This window comes from Drosophila mojavensis, unplaced genomic scaffold (assembly GCF_018153725.1).
Source record: "Drosophila mojavensis isolate 15081-1352.22 unplaced genomic scaffold, ASM1815372v1 contig_49, whole genome shotgun sequence".
In the NCBI taxonomy this organism is placed as follows: domain Eukaryota; kingdom Metazoa; phylum Arthropoda; class Insecta; order Diptera; family Drosophilidae; genus Drosophila; species Drosophila mojavensis.
The window spans coordinates 4800454-4816948 of NW_025318872.1; the positions used below are offsets into that span (position 1 = coordinate 4800454).

General features: G+C 34.3%; 2 protein-coding genes across 5 annotated transcripts; one reads left to right on the forward strand and one right to left on the reverse strand.

The window, feature by feature from the left end:
* Window positions 1-5824: 5824 nt before the first annotated feature.
* Window positions 5825-8015, reverse strand: LOC6578171 (repressor of RNA polymerase III transcription MAF1 homolog). The gene is made up of 4 exons (XM_002004052.4): window positions 6949-8015; window positions 6514-6760; window positions 6169-6446; window positions 5825-6108 (listed from the first exon to the last, which is right to left on the reverse strand). The coding sequence occupies exons 1-4, from the start codon at window positions 7047-7049 to the stop codon at window positions 6054-6056; spliced, it is 681 nt and encodes a 226-aa protein (XP_002004088.1). The 5' UTR covers window positions 7050-8015; the 3' UTR covers window positions 5825-6053.
* Window positions 8016-8914: 899 nt separating this feature from the next.
* LOC6578172 (mitogen-activated protein kinase ERK-A) lies at window positions 8915-15419 on the forward strand. 4 transcript variants are annotated; one of them, XM_032728630.2, is made up of 8 exons: window positions 8915-9009; window positions 9334-9509; window positions 13109-13235; window positions 13291-13401; window positions 14462-14596; window positions 14662-14946; window positions 15000-15188; window positions 15255-15419. In XM_032728630.2, the coding sequence occupies exons 2-8, from the start codon at window positions 9355-9357 to the stop codon at window positions 15378-15380; spliced, it is 1128 nt and encodes a 375-aa protein (XP_032584521.1). In that variant the 5' UTR covers window positions 8915-9009; window positions 9334-9354; the 3' UTR covers window positions 15381-15419. The 4 variants fall into 4 exon arrangements, with proteins under 4 accessions (XP_032584521.1, XP_002004089.2, XP_043865090.1 ...); XM_002004053.4 differs by lacking the exon at window positions 8915-9009 and adding an exon at window positions 9017-9240; XM_044009155.1 differs by lacking the exon at window positions 8915-9009 and adding an exon at window positions 9017-9230.
* The last annotated feature ends 1076 nt before the right edge of the window (window positions 15420-16495 follow it).

Here is a 16495-nt window from a genome sequence, read left to right on the forward strand (position 1 = left end):
TGCCGCCTGTGTGCATGAAAAGATCGATTACAAGCTGCCTTACTTTTTTAAGGAATGGCCGCTTTTTCTCCCGGGTGCATGAAATTATTGAATTTTGTAATGCAGAAAGTAATGAGGTGACGAAGTTTCCTTCGGCTCTCCATTACCCATGCGTATACTTTTTACATATTGTAATGTATGTAGAAATTCCGCAACCTGAAGAAAACGCCTTATACATTTTCAAAATCGCTTATGGGTTAGTAATGTGCGTACATTACAACACAATATACCTGCAACCCATTTTCCCACTATATAAAATGGCTTACTTCTTAATGCAATGTAATTGGAGAAATAATTGATTACTAATTGAAAGATAGAAACGCTTGAGTAATGTAGTATTTTTTGTTTTAATTTTTAAATATTATTATTTATTATTTCTTAATATCTATAAATAAATGTATAGTCTTAAACTATGTCTTATTACTATTTTATTATATCTATCTACATCAAAATCTAAAGCTATGTCTTATTATCTAGTTTGTCCTTATTATCGAACTTCTGCTTTGCCAGTCGACCTTTCTGGACCCGAAAGCAGTTTCTTATTGTACTTATATAGGTCTTCTTAGTGGACCCTTCGGTTTTTATAGCATCTGTAAATTAAACAATATTAATTTTTTTGTCATTAAAAATACATGTAAGATGATGTATACATACCAGATACTTCCCTTTAAATTTACGTCCGCACGGCTCAACAATAGCAGAAAAGTGACGCGCCGCGGCGGGTAAAACGAAAACAGAAATCATCACACATATGCATTTTTGAACTTGTATTTACACTCATTAACACTATACACACAAAAGAAATTGGCATAGACAAAGAAACCAAACGAAAGAAGGCACGCATTCCATGCAAAAAACGGTAAAGTCCAAAACGAAACTCGGCGATTTCGTCGCGACGCAACGAAAGACGAAAATCGTTTGTTGGTTAGCGGGGAAGGGGCATACAGAAACGAAGTTGACAAGAGCTCGATTCTGTCGTATGAGTAGCACTTTTTATTTTGTACATTACAAATGCGCTGAAAAAAATGTTCATAGGTAATGCATTACTTTTTTGTCGTATGTAATGCATTATTTCAACAGACCTCATTCAGGTCGTCGCCACTGGGTCCCGAAAAAAAGTGTGCAAAACGCTTTACACTACTTGTTTAGTCTATTAATTCTATGGTTAGTGGTTTGAACGCGTCGATCTCAGAAGATATAAGAGCTAAAGACTTGAATTGAATTGAATTTGTAATGTCCGTATATATCAGTGTTGCCAACTTTTGTTCAGCAAAAAAAGCTGTTTTTAGTGGGAAGATACTTAAAAAAAAGCAGAAATTTTGTGAAAAAAATCGGACAAAAAAGCTGATGGTTTTTGCTTTCATTTGATTGATATTTAAATATATTTTTAGTAACTAGAAGTCATGGCTGCATTTCTTCAACCGTGGCAAGCCGTATCTGTAGAGTTTTACACTATATAGGTTTTACCTGACGCTTAAAATTGAGTAAGCACATCAATAATCATTTTATTGCGTAGTCATATTTTTACAATATTGACCTGACTAAAACTTCTTGCCAGTTGCGCGATCGACCATGGCAAGGAAAGCAATGCCATTGCAAAAGTGGCGAAGTCCCTACATTTTTTATTTCCTCCAAAATACTTATAAGCACACATCTCACCTAAACTATGTAGAGTCTCAAGAATTTCCCCACTGAATTGGATGAATATTCTTATATTGCTGTTCAATACTTAATGTTCTTTGAATAGAATAACTCTAGTATTGGAACGATACTATTTTTGTTTACTCGCAAAATATATACATATACAAGAAAACGAATCAGCATTTTACACCATTTGAAAATTTGCCTGCAGCCTATTAATTAAAGCATATTTAGTTAACACAAAAATTTTTGTACTACATGTTATCAAATGAGTTGCAAAAGATGTCTCTCCTATAGTCAAAATTTGAAAGTTAGACCTTAAGCAAAATACTGCTATGAAAGCTCAATTTTATTTTTGTTAAATAATCTATATATATAAAAGAGAGTTGTGTAAAAGTGCTCCTCCACTTATAACTCGAGATCTGCTGGACCAATTTTCATGGTTTTTGATTTGTTGGATTTGTCTCCGCCACGAGTAGGATAGTAGATCTTAAAAATACTGAAAAAATTTTACGAATACTTGAAAAACGCGTTTTTTTCCCTAAAGATTCAAATTTCCATTGATACTCAGTAGGCTTGATAACAGTGACAGTTTTCGGTCCTGCTCTCATATTATACAATAGTATTTATAAAATAAATTTGTGTAAATTATTTATATTTATATTTCTCGATTGTTTTATATGGTTTTGTGCGAGGGCATATTCAGTATTACTATTAATAAAAATGCCACGTCCTAGAAGACCTAATCTTTCCCGGCGGACCCATAATGCAATTAGGCAACGGAATATCGCGAGTCAATTATCTGACGAAGAGCGAGAAATCGCCCGAGAAGAGCGCCGCGTTAGTACCCAGCAAAGAAGGGCCTTAATTCGTGCTTCTCAAAGAGAGGCAGCCCGTGAAACGGCATTAAGAAATGGTTCAAGGATTGATTTGAATCGAGCAGCGCTTCGATATAATTGCACCATTGACTACAGCTTGCATCGTTAAGTTGGCATTGGTCCAATGGACGTTGTTTACCAGCATTGTGGCGCAATAAAATTTGCTGGTGAAATGCCCCTGCCTTTGTTATAAAGTGACATTACCATTAGTGGTCCCGCCACCAGAGCCATTGCGTTCCCTACTTTTCTAGCGAGCACTCAAAAATACAATGCCTGTTTCCAAATGACTTCAAGTGGGGCGAAAATTTTTGAAGAACACGGATATAATCCAACAATCGATGAAGTAGCAATCCTAATTGTTGCTGAAAACTTGGAAGCACGTGATATTGTGCTTACACGACGCAATACTGGGCAACTACAAAGAATATATGAAACGCACCGTTCATATGACGCGTTACAATACCCGCTGATGTTGTGGCAAGGAGACGATATATCAAAATGATTAATCCATTGAATGGTAAGATCAATATCATTGTTTTCATTTTAACTTGATATACATTTTATTCTGTTTGCTTTTGGTACACAAAAAAGGTTGTCACTCTTAATTTAGTAGGGAGTAGCTTATTAGGGGTTCTAAAATAAAATTTTTACTGTATTTGTTTCAGGTGGGCAAACTACCAAGAAGGTTAGTTCGATGAATTATTACGCATATTGTTTGATGATTCGTGAAAATTCTAACAATTATCTATATTAATATTTTTTGGTATTATTGTATTACGTTCATAGAAGCCTAAATTAGTTCAGCTAATAGGTAACACGACATTACTTACTGATTTTAATACAAAAATTTGACAGCTCCGAAATTAAAGAACTTTTAGGGAAAATAACGTTCAAGTATTCCCAAATTTTTCAGTATTTTTAAAATACGTACTGCTATTCGGGTCGGAGACAAATCCAACAAATCAAAAACCATGATAATTGGTGCAGTAGATCTCGAATTATAAGTTTTGTAACAAACTCGACTTTGTTTTATATATATAGAGACTGTTAGGCGGTACGAAGTTCGCCGGGACAACTAGTGTTGAATACCTTTAAGTTTTTTTTTTTTTTTAAATAATAAAAACGTCATGAGAGCACCAGTAAATAAGTAACAAAAATAAATAAAAAATACATCGATGCATCGAATTTTCAATCCGATGTATTAATCCAACATCGATGCTTGTTTTTGAAAAAATTCATGGACATCGATATCGATGTTTTCATTCAAATTTACATCACTACAGCCAGCGAGCTTATCTCCAAAAATCGATACTCATCCCGTTATTTTTAATCGATTAAAAACCTTATCGAAAATAAGTTGCACCCTTGAGCTAGTCTCCAAATTTTAAATGTAGACTTTAGTGTTAAATTTAATTTAATTTAGTTTGTAGTAAATTTGCATGGGTTTTTCTATTTTTTTGTTTTTTCCCCAAATAATAATGTTATCGCATATCCATATGTCATGTATGTAAATAAATAACTTAGCAGAAAAGGACTATGTATTAGCCTTAATTCTTAAAATATTGTAAAATACCATTCACGAAATCATGTAGTTATAACAAAGAGTGAAATAAATTGAAATTGAAAAAAATACTAGAGACTTGTGAAAATGCACGCATTTTAATAATATTATAATTTAAGGCTGCAAGCATAGTGCACGCGGAGACGAAGGCGAAGCTGAAGACGAAAAACAGTGCAGAACAAAACATATGAATTCGCTCGCCGGCATGCATAGTCCGCACCGTTACGAAGACGGAAATGAAGACGAAACGCAAGAAATCAGCTTCAAACGCTGCTGTATTGATTTTGCTATTTTACCAACTCTACTTGAATCGTCATTAAATCAATATTCTGATAATGATTTATCCCCAAAGGAACCGAGCACCTTTGTTACATCAGCAAATTGAAAAAGGGAAATCAGGATATAATGGTTTTGCGAAAAATATGAAACAGGCAGAAGGAGTCATCGCAGACCCCACAAAGTATATACCTATATCTTGATTAGGATGTTGAGCTGAGTTGATATAGCCCTGTCCATCTATCCGTCCGTATGAGCACTGATCAAAGAACACATAGATGAGACATGTAGAACAAACTTTTTCAACACCGAAAAAATGTGCATTAGATACAATTTCGTATTTACTCGGCTCAGTCTTTTGAGGCTCGAGCAGTGAAAATATTGCTCGACAAAGTCAGTGCGCTGCAAGCGCTCAAACGAAATGGTCCCATTCTTATATGAAGCACGGCTATGCGCTATTTGTCCTACTCACCGAACTCAGCAGCGCGCAAAAATTGAATTTTGTTCACGACGATCCCAGCTTTTTCCTATTTATTGGATAACAAAAAAAAAAAAAAAAAAAAAAAGTTTAAAAATTAACACAAAAAAATTGTATTTATACCAAAATTTCGGGTTTTTAGACTCATTCACGAAAGTGAAATGAGTATATTGGTTTTGTGCAATGTCCGTCTTGCTGTCCGTATGAACGCAATCTATTTAGGCGCTATTGAAGCTAGAGACTTGAAATTTGGAACACATACTCGTGTATATCTCCGATTTATAGTGTTAAAATTTTCCTGATATGCCCACTAGGGGCGTGGCAAATCGGAAAATGCACTTTCCGATATACCAGAAATCATGAATGCTGAATTGCGTGGCAAATCTGACCTGAAGCTATAGTGATTTTTCGAATTCGGCTATATTTTGGACACTATTGATGCTAGAGATCTGAAATTTGGTACATATACACGAGTTGACCACCCAAGTCCAGCGAGCTAAGGTAGATATATCTCCTACAGTTTAAGAGCACAAAACCAATATACTCATTTCACTTTTGTGAATGAGTATAATTATATATCTTTAGATCTAAAGTCGCCAAATTTTAAATTTTAATTCATATTAATTTTATAAAATTTCGATTTTTACTGTAATTTGTCCCCACCTCTATAACCACCCTTGAACTTGTAAAAGGTGCATATCAAATACATGAGGCATGGTTTGGCAAATGCATACATTTCCATGTTATGATCACGATCTGAAATTCAGATTCTGAATAGTTATTAACAAGCAAGAAAAGTTATTGACAAGTTCCCATAGTAAACTCGCACTACAGCCCATGCGTGTTTATACGTGCGTGTCCATGTGGGTGTGTTTCTTGTGTAAGCAGAAAGGCGCGAAGAATTATTGAAATATATGATGGTAGAGTTCAGAATTTACAAAACGATAAATGTATAGAAACTTAGGTTTATTTCCAAAGAACGCATATTATTATTGTTTTGAATAAAGTACTTGATTAAATATTACTGTTCTTAGATATAATCATGTTCGTGATGCGTATAAAGATCAGTTTGCATCCATAGCGTGTCTGACACTGAAGTACACAATTCCATCCATTTCCCTTCTCGTACTTATATGCCAAAATGATCATTGTGAAAATAAAATCGAAGACTAAGAACTCGTTAGTATAGATCTTCTTCCATAGAAAAATCGGATGTTTCTCCAGCATAGAGGGAACTGAAAGTTTAACAATATATATAAAGTTTTTTTTTTTTTTTTATTCAGTGTAGATCATACTTTACGGCGCGACTAGTAAAGAATACAATGCGCTTCAACTTCTTGTTGTAGAAGAAATAATTGAAAGACCATAAACAACCAGGTTCTCCAAACGGATCTGAGCTTAAGTCCGGATTATAGCTATATATATCGCATTCCGATAAATTAATCTCATCATCTACGGCTGACCACAACGGTTGGCGCAAAACCTGGTACTGGTCCCCAGCTAAAGCTGATAAATTTGAATGAACCGAATTCATAACCCATGGCAAGGAAGGTTCCTTACTAAATTCATGAGACTAAAAAAATAAAGCGAGTTAACTTAGGGTTCATGTTTTATTTTGTATACAGGTATTTTGTCCTTACCTTTGCATCTGAAAAATCATAATCAGGCTCAAAGGACGCATTTAAAGTTGCAATCAAGTAAAATAAAGTTTTTCGGGAGATTGTGTCACATAAGATTACGCCTTCATCACCCGATTGACTGTTATTGCGATGAAAGTTTGGTGAAAGATCCGACAAAGTTTGCGGAGGCGACAGCGCTTGCAAATCATGCCCGTGCGTCTCAGCTGTAAATCGTTTGTATAATACCTTCTCAGCTGCAACCATTTTGCTTGAAATAAAAAATACACATACATATTTCATATAAGTCATAAAAAACCTTGTATTGTTATTATTATATATGAATTTACATGATATGAATCGGTGAATGGAAATATTTTCAACGTTCAACGTTCTTTACAACTTCTCTTTGCTTATACATATTAAGTGCTCAAAATAAATTTAACTGAGATTTCATACCAGGAGTAGCTTTCTATTCGTCCGAAAATTGTGATTCCGCCAGTTTGTATCGAAAGCGCATTATTTATTGCTTCGAATCGGGAGCTCTCTAATAGCTTCATCTTTCTTCCACCAGATCCCAGAAGCAGTTCCCCGTCGAGGTTGTCTCTTTAAGAGCAATTTCGTGTAAGGTGTGTTGCCTATCTAGAGGGAGGCTTTATTTGATTCGATAATTGTAACTTATCCAAATCTGACCAATAATCAAAACTGATTCTACGGGAGATCCTTATGCGCTTTGCGGTCTTTTTGAATCTATCGGCGTCTTGTTATTTCTCGGTTGGTTTGCTCTTGATGCGTTCATTGCCCAGAATGTAAATGTTTGACAAATTGTACAATTTCTGAACATGGTATCCGGATGGACTGCGATTCTCTTTTTAACTGCCACTTTTTTCTCGACTTTGTAAATATGCTGAAGTCTGCACTGTTTCATTAACATTACAGTTAACCAATTTTCAATTAAATTTTTTATCTCTGGCACTATTCGGTGCCGCAGAATACTATATCGCTTTTTCTTTTTCTTTTCTTTTATTATATATTTGTATTTGATTATTTAATTACTTTTTGTTGTATAACTTTGTATTGAAGTACACACATATGGATTTATTTGTGTTTTCCTTTTAACTATGTATGTGTAGATTCATGCATCAGCTTTTTCCGCATAAGCATATGTTAATATATGTATATGTATATGTATATATAGTAAACACTTTAATATATTATCAATGTATAACGAGTTTTATGTACGAAAGTGTTTGCAATGACCTTCGTATTCAGGAATACGCATATATAAATATGGCGTCGAAAATACCCAGAATGACGACGTCTGTTGTATGTTTTATTATTTGAAACAATTTCTTTATGACCTTAAGCACTTCAGTTTATAAATGTTCAGAATCCATTGAACGCAACATATTTGAGTATTCCATTTGATTTCTCTAGATATATATAAGCTAAACACAAATAGGCGAGCAGAAATTTTTTGTTACTCGAATCTCTCACACCAGCCGTACAACATGAACACTAGTTGTATTTATGTGCTTTTGGTATTAAACTGGTGAAAATTAAAAAATACTAAAGAGTTGTGGTAGTATGTTTTTTAATATTTGGCATACATTTCTCAGTCAAGATATCGTAGAGTGGGGTACCCACAGTTGAATTTGTTACACGAACTTTTGTTCGTCAAATGTTAGAATATGGATAGCAGTGTTCTTATGAACTTTTTGTTCGCCGACAGCGTAGAAATGGTTCTGTCTTACGACAGTGGACAATGGATTCGAATGCTCGCTCAAAACGAAAGTAAGTTCTCTACGCGCTTCGTAATACAATCTAAATACAGTTTAATAATTAATTTCCGTATTTGCCCCGAACTTTCTACACTTCTACCCATTTTACCGTCGTTTTCTTAAATTTCCATTGAAAACACGTCATATAACCAAAACAATGCGATGGGTCAACAAAGAACTGAAAAATAATGATAGTTTACGATTGTAACCATTAAGGCTACCATTTTGTTCTCTTTCGCTTGCATGTTCACAATCCAAAACTTTGTTTTAAAATTATGTTTGCGAACATGTTTGTGAAAATTTTCGCATAGTTAATAGGCAAGCTCAGCGAACATGTTCGTGTAGCAAATTCGTTAGACAGCCCCATTTAAAATAAATTAATGTTTATTCATAATATTTAAGCAAAATTTAAAAATGTGTTTTTTTCGCATTGACCAGAGACTAACAATTCATTCAAGAAAATTGTTGTACATTTTTATTGACTTATTTTTATTAATTTCAATATATTCTTAAATTTTAGATAAGATAATGGGTTGTAAAATAAACTAGAAAAATAAATGAACGATAATTTTTTTTTTTAATTTTAGAAATTGAAGCGAAAATCACACGATAGATAACCAGTCTGACAATAGTATTTAAAACCAATAACGATAGTACAGAAAATTGTTTATAGGCTCATTAAAGTGTGTGATGTTATCGAACTTGTTCAGAAAAGTGAATTTAACGCTATTAAATATATGTATGTTCAATAAATGTATCGCAATCGGATAGATGAATGATTAAGAAATTTCCTCATAAATTATATGCATAAAAAGTTAACAGTTATTTGTGTAAATTAATGATTATTATTGTGTAAAGTGTATTTGCGTGTGGAAGTCTATACTAGGATTTATCAAACAGATGTAAAATCATTGGGTGTTGCCCAAATAGTAGATACATTTTGCATTATAAGAAGTTCATGTAAATTAATGTAATTGTCAAATAAATTGAAACAAATATTTTAAAATACGTATAAGACGATGCCATTACTTATATATTGATATATGTATGTGGTGAATTTCAGACCAAGAATTTTGTATATAAGATGGCGGAGGGAAATGCTGGAACTACTGCTGAGGGTGCCGCTGCTTTGGCTGCCCCACATCCCAACGCCGAAGTCATCAGGGGGCAAATTTTTGAAGTTGGTCCAAGGTATAGGAAACTAACATATATTGGAGAAGGCGCATATGGAATGGTGGTGTAAGTATATTCCTAATGTACATTAGATATTCATACAAATATGGGTACATATTGTTTACATGAAGCCACTGTCATGTACCTCTATATGCATAGTATGTGTGAACAAATATATGTAACTTAAAACATACTTATATTGCATTATTTACATGCAATATAACGGGGTGGAATTAATATCAAATCTAAAACATCTCGAATAATATAATGGAATATAAAATAGATTTTGCTTTACTTGTGATGCTATATAGTACTTTAACAACACATTTATAAACTACATAAAATTAGGGCCAAACCTCACACAATTTGTGAAGACTGAGAAAAAAAAAAAATAATAATAATAATAATAATATTTAGTGTATACCCATTGTTTTGGCAAAGCCCTGCCGTTTAAGTCATCTTAGGGGTCTGGCAGGTGTTAGGCCTCTTGTGAGTAGGCTTTTGATGTCGTAGTAATCTATCTGATAATCTGCTTGTGTCTTTATTTATCTGTTCTTCGACAGTAGTCAGCTTCAGGTCCCTATGCAGTGTTGAGCCGCGTATGTACCAGGGACAGTTTGTTATCTGCCGTAACACTGTTCTGCAAAACCGGCCCTCTTTTATAATTTGATTTTGCAGCGATCCCTCAGATGTGCACTCCATAGAGCTCTTTTGCATCTCAGCGGTAAAGTGCTCTTTTTATTGTTGAGCCCTCTTAGTTGTTGCAGTTTCTGACGACATTTTTTCACCGTAGCTTTGAGGTGTGGCCCAAAGGTGCGACGCTTGTCCAGTGTGATGCCAAGATATTTCACCTGTGCAGGTTGCTGTAGGGTTACTACCGACATCTGGATTGGGGGGGTATGCATTGCCAGCCTTTTTAGAACACTGCCCTGCGGCACTCCTGCTCTCATAGGATATGTGGACGAGAGTGCGTCTTTTACCTTGACTTGGAACACACGGTCTTCTAGATAAGATCTTAAGAGGTCATAGTACGGAGCAGGTAGAAGGTTTTTATTTTGCACAGTAATCCATCGTGCCTCACCTTATCAAACGCTTGCTGCATGTCAATGAAAACAGCGTTGAGGTATTCAGAGTCATAAAAAGCCTGCAAGATGTGTTTCACGAGTCTGTGGACTTGTTCCACTGTGCTGTGTCCCTCCCGAAATCCACATTGGTGATCCGGAAGGATATTGGATTATCGAAATATTGCGTTAATGCGGTTGGCAATGGTTCTCTCGCATAGTTTAGACAGGGAGGGCAGTAGGCTTATAGGCCGATATGACTCTGGATCCTCTTCCGGTTTGCCAGGCTTATGGATCATCAAGAGAGCAGCTACTTTCCATTGCCTTGGGAACACTTGGAGCCTGATGATGGCATTGAAAATTAGGGCAATGTAAAGTAGCGCTCTTGTAGGTAAGGCCTTCAGCGTTGCGTAGCAAATCTTGTCTAATCCGGAAGCATTATTTTTCGGCAATATTTGGATCGCTTCAGTTATTTCTTCGATCCTTATAGGCTCAATAGGCAGAGACATCTGCAATGGGGTTTGCAAATTTAGCTGTATCTCCATGGTATGCTCCGTCGTAGCATAACTATATGAAGTAAAACGTTCTTCTAGATGGCATCCGAATGCGTTAGCCTGTTCCAATTCGCATTTAGCAATTTCGCCGCTAGGGCATCGGACAGGTACCTGTCTAAAAGATTGTCGTTTAAGTGATTTTATGCATTTCCATAGCGAATAGTTTGCATCCATAGTGTAGTTCATGAAATCCAGTTTTTGCTCGAAAAATTAACTTTTAATTCCCTTAAAAGGTTACGTAGCTGTCTTGCTACCCGGTTCCACAAAGGTCGGTCACAAGGATCTGGGGATCGAATTGGTCTTCTACGAAGGCACCTTTTTGTTCTGATGAGTTCTTTGGCTTCTCTCGTTAGGACAATGCCATAATTATTGGGACGAAGCGCAGGCTTAAGCGGCGTTGTAGCAGCAGCAGCTCTATATATGTTCTCCAGGAGAATATCAACTGCATCCTCGATGTCTTCTCCGGAGTTCACACACGAATTTTATTGAATGGGGTCATGTAGCTGTTGTCTGAAAGCCACGATGTCAGTACGGTTGGTTATTAGCCTTGGGCCCGATATGATCACCATCGATGTGCAACTCGGCAATAAGGGCTAGATGGTCAGAATCTAAGTCCCAGCTTTGGTAAATATTTGCTTAATAATGCTGTATATGCTGGTATAATGCAAAATAAATGCAAGAGGGAGTGTGACTGGATATACATATATGGGTACCTAGTAGGAGATCCTGTTGCAAGAATATTAGCGCCTCTTGCTGTGGCTTTGGCCGCAAGAAGCGAGTATGTCGCTGAATTGCCTTTCTTCTATTCTGTTCCTTGGTGGGCAGTATAGTATTGCGCAAAATTTAATGTCTCTCAATCCAGTGGCAACTTTGATTGCAGACATTTGTATTTTTTGAGTTTCAATAACCCTTGTATGTATACATTGAATTTGGTAAACTTGATTACATCCTAATGACCCACACCATTTTTTATACCCTGAACCCATTGAAAACGGGAAATCAGGGTATAATGGTTTTGTGAAAAAGTATGTAACGGGCAGAAGGAATCATCGCAGACCCCATAAAGTATATATATTCTTGATCATCACGACGAGCTGAGTCGATATGGGCCTGTCCGTTCGTCCGTCCATATGACTGCGTCGATCTCAGAAGTTATAAGAGCTAGAGAGCTTGCATACTCGTGTATTCCATGCGCAGTACGAGTTTGCTTTATTTTTTCGATAACTCACCCGACAACTTTTTTATCGAGAATAATCGAAAAATTGATTTTGTTTTTTTTCAGTCCAATTTTCACTTTCAGACCTGGAGTCTTCAAATTTGCGTTGTATATAAAGTTAGTGGATACAAAGATTTTGTAATTTACAGATTTTGGATACCACGCCCCCTTCGCCCCCAATTTGTAAAAAACGCATTTCAAGTACTAGAGACTTGTGCTTTGGAATGTACACACATTTTAGCCATATGATTATGCTTTGAAAGTTTCATTAAGATTGTGTGTCTACAAGAGAAATTATTCTACAAATAAATTCTCATAATATTGCCCACATTGCAGCGCTGCCCAAACGCAGCCGCTGCTTACTGCGCAGTTAGCAGAGCGTAGGCTTATGCGTGCGTGTGGATGCATGTGTATGTATGTGAGCATAAAAGAAGTGCAGAATGATTAGAATATCAGCCTAGAGGGTTCAGGGTATCTCCTAGTCGAGCAGTCTCGACTGGAGCCTTCTTACTTGTTTACAATTTTTATAGCCTGAACCCATTTTCAATGGGAAATCAGGGTATAATGTTTTTGTTGAAATGTATGTAACAGGCATGAATGTGTTGCTGTAGGTAACGCGTTAATAGCTATGTATTCTTTGTCATACAAAAGTTTTATTGTCGATTTTATCTAAATGCGCATACACCTAGTTTTACTAGAATAGCAAACCTTTCATGTTCTCTTAATTGTGCACTGATTGGATGTAAGTCTTCCTTTTTCTTAGCTTAACACTTGAATTTAGGGTAGCCGTACTCCACATTATATATAAACTAAAATTTTTCTGTTACTTTACAGATCCGCTGATGACACGTTGACAAACCAAAGAGTTGCTATCAAAAAAATTTCACCCTTTGAGCATCAGACGTATTGTCAACGAACGCTAAGGGAGATAACCATATTAACCCGATTTAAACACGAAAATGTAATTTATATTAATAATATTCCTCCATTTTAATTCAATAATTTGTTTCATTTAGATTATTGATATACGTGACATTCTGCGAGTAGATAGCATAGAACAAATGAGGGATGTATATATTGTACAATGCTTAATGGAGACTGATCTGTATAAACTACTTAAAACACAGGTATATTAATATATAATATAAAATATATATATATATATATATATATATATATATATATATATATATATATATATATATATATATATATATATATATAATATAATATTTTTTCTTTTGGGCTATTTTTGATAATAGTTTTAATTCAAGTGGCTATTGTTTGAGCTCATTAATGAATACGTATACGCCATGTCCCTCAGGCTCAGGAAATACATATTATCCGGTATCTCGGGTGGCTGACAAACCTTAAATTTTATATCTTCTAAAATTTCAAAGTGAAAAGCTTAAGCTCATTTCTCTCCATTCCATACATAAATTTCCATAAATAATTGTACGCACATAAATTTGGAGTGAAAAAAAATGTACAGTTTATTATTCTATGGATTCACCAATTCCCGCTTGAATGTTGTAGTAGCTGAACTTCGTCGGAACGTTGTCGAAGCTATGCTAATGTGAATTGATTTGCTTTAGTAATTTCTACCGCTACATGTATGGTATCTTATTAAATACTTATTCCGCAAAGTATAATAATTTGTTTTCATTTACGCAAATGTTGCAATATCAAAGCAAAACTAACCAGTGTGGTGACCTTAACTAGAAAGTCAACATCAGGCTACGATGGTTTTGTTGAAATGTTACATATAACACGTTATTAAATTTTAAATCGGACACCTTGTGAGCCAGAATTCAAAATCAAAATAATACAATTTGATTATTGTTTTTCCTATAACTTCCCAGCAATTTTACCATATATTTAAGCTTGAATTTTAAGAATGCCATTAAAATCTGTTTAGAAACACAGACAGAATTACAAAAAAGGTTAGATGTGTATTTTGTATAACATTCCCAACTCAAATCGATAAATCCAATTTACAAAAATCCTATTTCAAATTCTAGAGACCAGAGATTGGGCTAATGCACCCATATTGTATTCTGAAAGTATGATTATAAAATTCTTTGTCAAATACGTTCCCATAACGTTGCCCAATATGCAACTTGAGCGAAGAGCACTCTTACTAGTAATTGTTGTTCCTAATTAATTATTATTATTTTTTATTTACAGAGGCTGAGTAATGATCATATCTGTTACTTTCTGTATCAGATATTGCGTGGTTTAAAGTATATCCATTCGGCAAACGTTTTACATCGAGATCTTAAGCCGAGCAACCTTTTATTAAACAAGACATGCGATCTAAAAGTGTGTATATTTATTTAAATGACACGTTACATATATTGCAGTTATTTAAATTTAATCCTTATTAGATTTGCGACTTTGGCTTGGCTCGCATTGCTGATCCAGACCACGACCATACTGGTTTTCTTACAGAATATGTAGCAACTAGATGGTACCGGGCACCTGAAATCATGCTTAATTCAAAAGGATATACAAAATCCATTGATATCTGGTCGGTTGGATGCATTTTGGCAGAAATGTTAAGCAACCGACCAATTTTTCCGGGAAAACATTATCTAGATCAACTGAACCATATTCTTGGAGTATTAGGTTCTCCATCCCAGGAAGATTTAGAATGTATTATAAATGAAAAGGTATGTATTAAGAATTCGTAAAAATATTTTGATTGTTAATAATTGTATTTTAGGCACGAAATTATTTAGAGTCTTTGCCTTTTAAACCAAATGTGCCATGGTCGAGGTTATTTCCAAATGCGGATCCTTTGGCTTTGGATTTACTTGGTAAAATGTTGACGTTCAACCCGCACAAGCGTATTCCAGTAGAGGAAGCTCTTGCACATCCATATTTAGAGCAGTATTATGATCCTGGCGACGAGGTAACCTTAATATCTTAATGATGCAATAATATTGTATAAGCTAATTATTTATTTTTTACTTTGTAGCCCGTTGCAGAAGTACCATTTGGCATTAATATGGAAAATGATGATATATCGCGAGACGCTTTAAAATCATTAATCTTTCAAGAAACGTTGAAATTTAAAGAACGACAACCAGAACAGGCGCTATAAAAACAATTATTAAAAAATAAAAATTAACATTTTTAACTATTTGTTTTATTTTAATTTTGTTTTTTTGAAACATGGTAATTAAATTATTCAGTTTCTCATTCCTTCATTTTTCATGTATATGAAATAACTTTACTCTACAGTTGTAAATGTATTCAAGTTACACATAAAAAAAACAAACTATAGTAACGTATATGCAATTAGTCTATTTATGAACATCCCATACATAATCAATATAGTTATAAATCACATCATTAAGTATTTGGCTAAGCATATACCTCAAGGAAATAACAATACGTTATTTTTAAATAATTCATCATCTAAAAAAATTTGTTAATTTTTTGTTTTTTTCTATATAAGAAAATATTTTCTGTAAAATACCATTAAACCAATTATATTTTGTAGAGGATCAAACTTATTTATCGATAATGGTAATAGAGATTTTTTGTATGCAAGCTTTTATTTTCTGATGTTGTGAAGGGCTTTGCGTTTATGTCAGTTGAAGGAGTGGAAATATTAAAAAAAAAAAAAATCATACAGATTGAAGGGATGCCGTACAGGTTATTCCGCAATACGTGCTTCCTGGAATGATGATTAAGATTTTACAGTTATCAAAAATAGCTATCTCATTTTCAGACCATAGTTAGCTTTTAAAATAACGGTCAGCAAGGTGTCTAGTAAAATCTTTTATAAAGCAACTTAGAATTGATTCAGAATCGTGAAGTGTTACAAAATATTTATATTAAACGTAAACTCATTTCATTGAGGTATACCCTATGAGTTATTTCCAGGTATGACATGAATATATACTACTCCGAAATTTTTAAGACATTAGGATATAAATAGCACATCTTTAATTTTTTGTCATTTACATATTACAATTATAAATCTTAAAACTTAAAAAAAAAAACACATTTTTTCATTATTAATTACAAGTTGCGGGACTAGCAAATAATATAAGTATAATATATGATAAAAAGAATTATTTAAATAAATTACAATCAATGTGTATGTGCATATGGGCACTTCCAAACAAATAGGATATCTTAAAAGAAAAGTATTTTCAAATTTTCTTTTTGAAAGCCGTCATTGTCATTTTGTCTTTAAAGATATAGTTT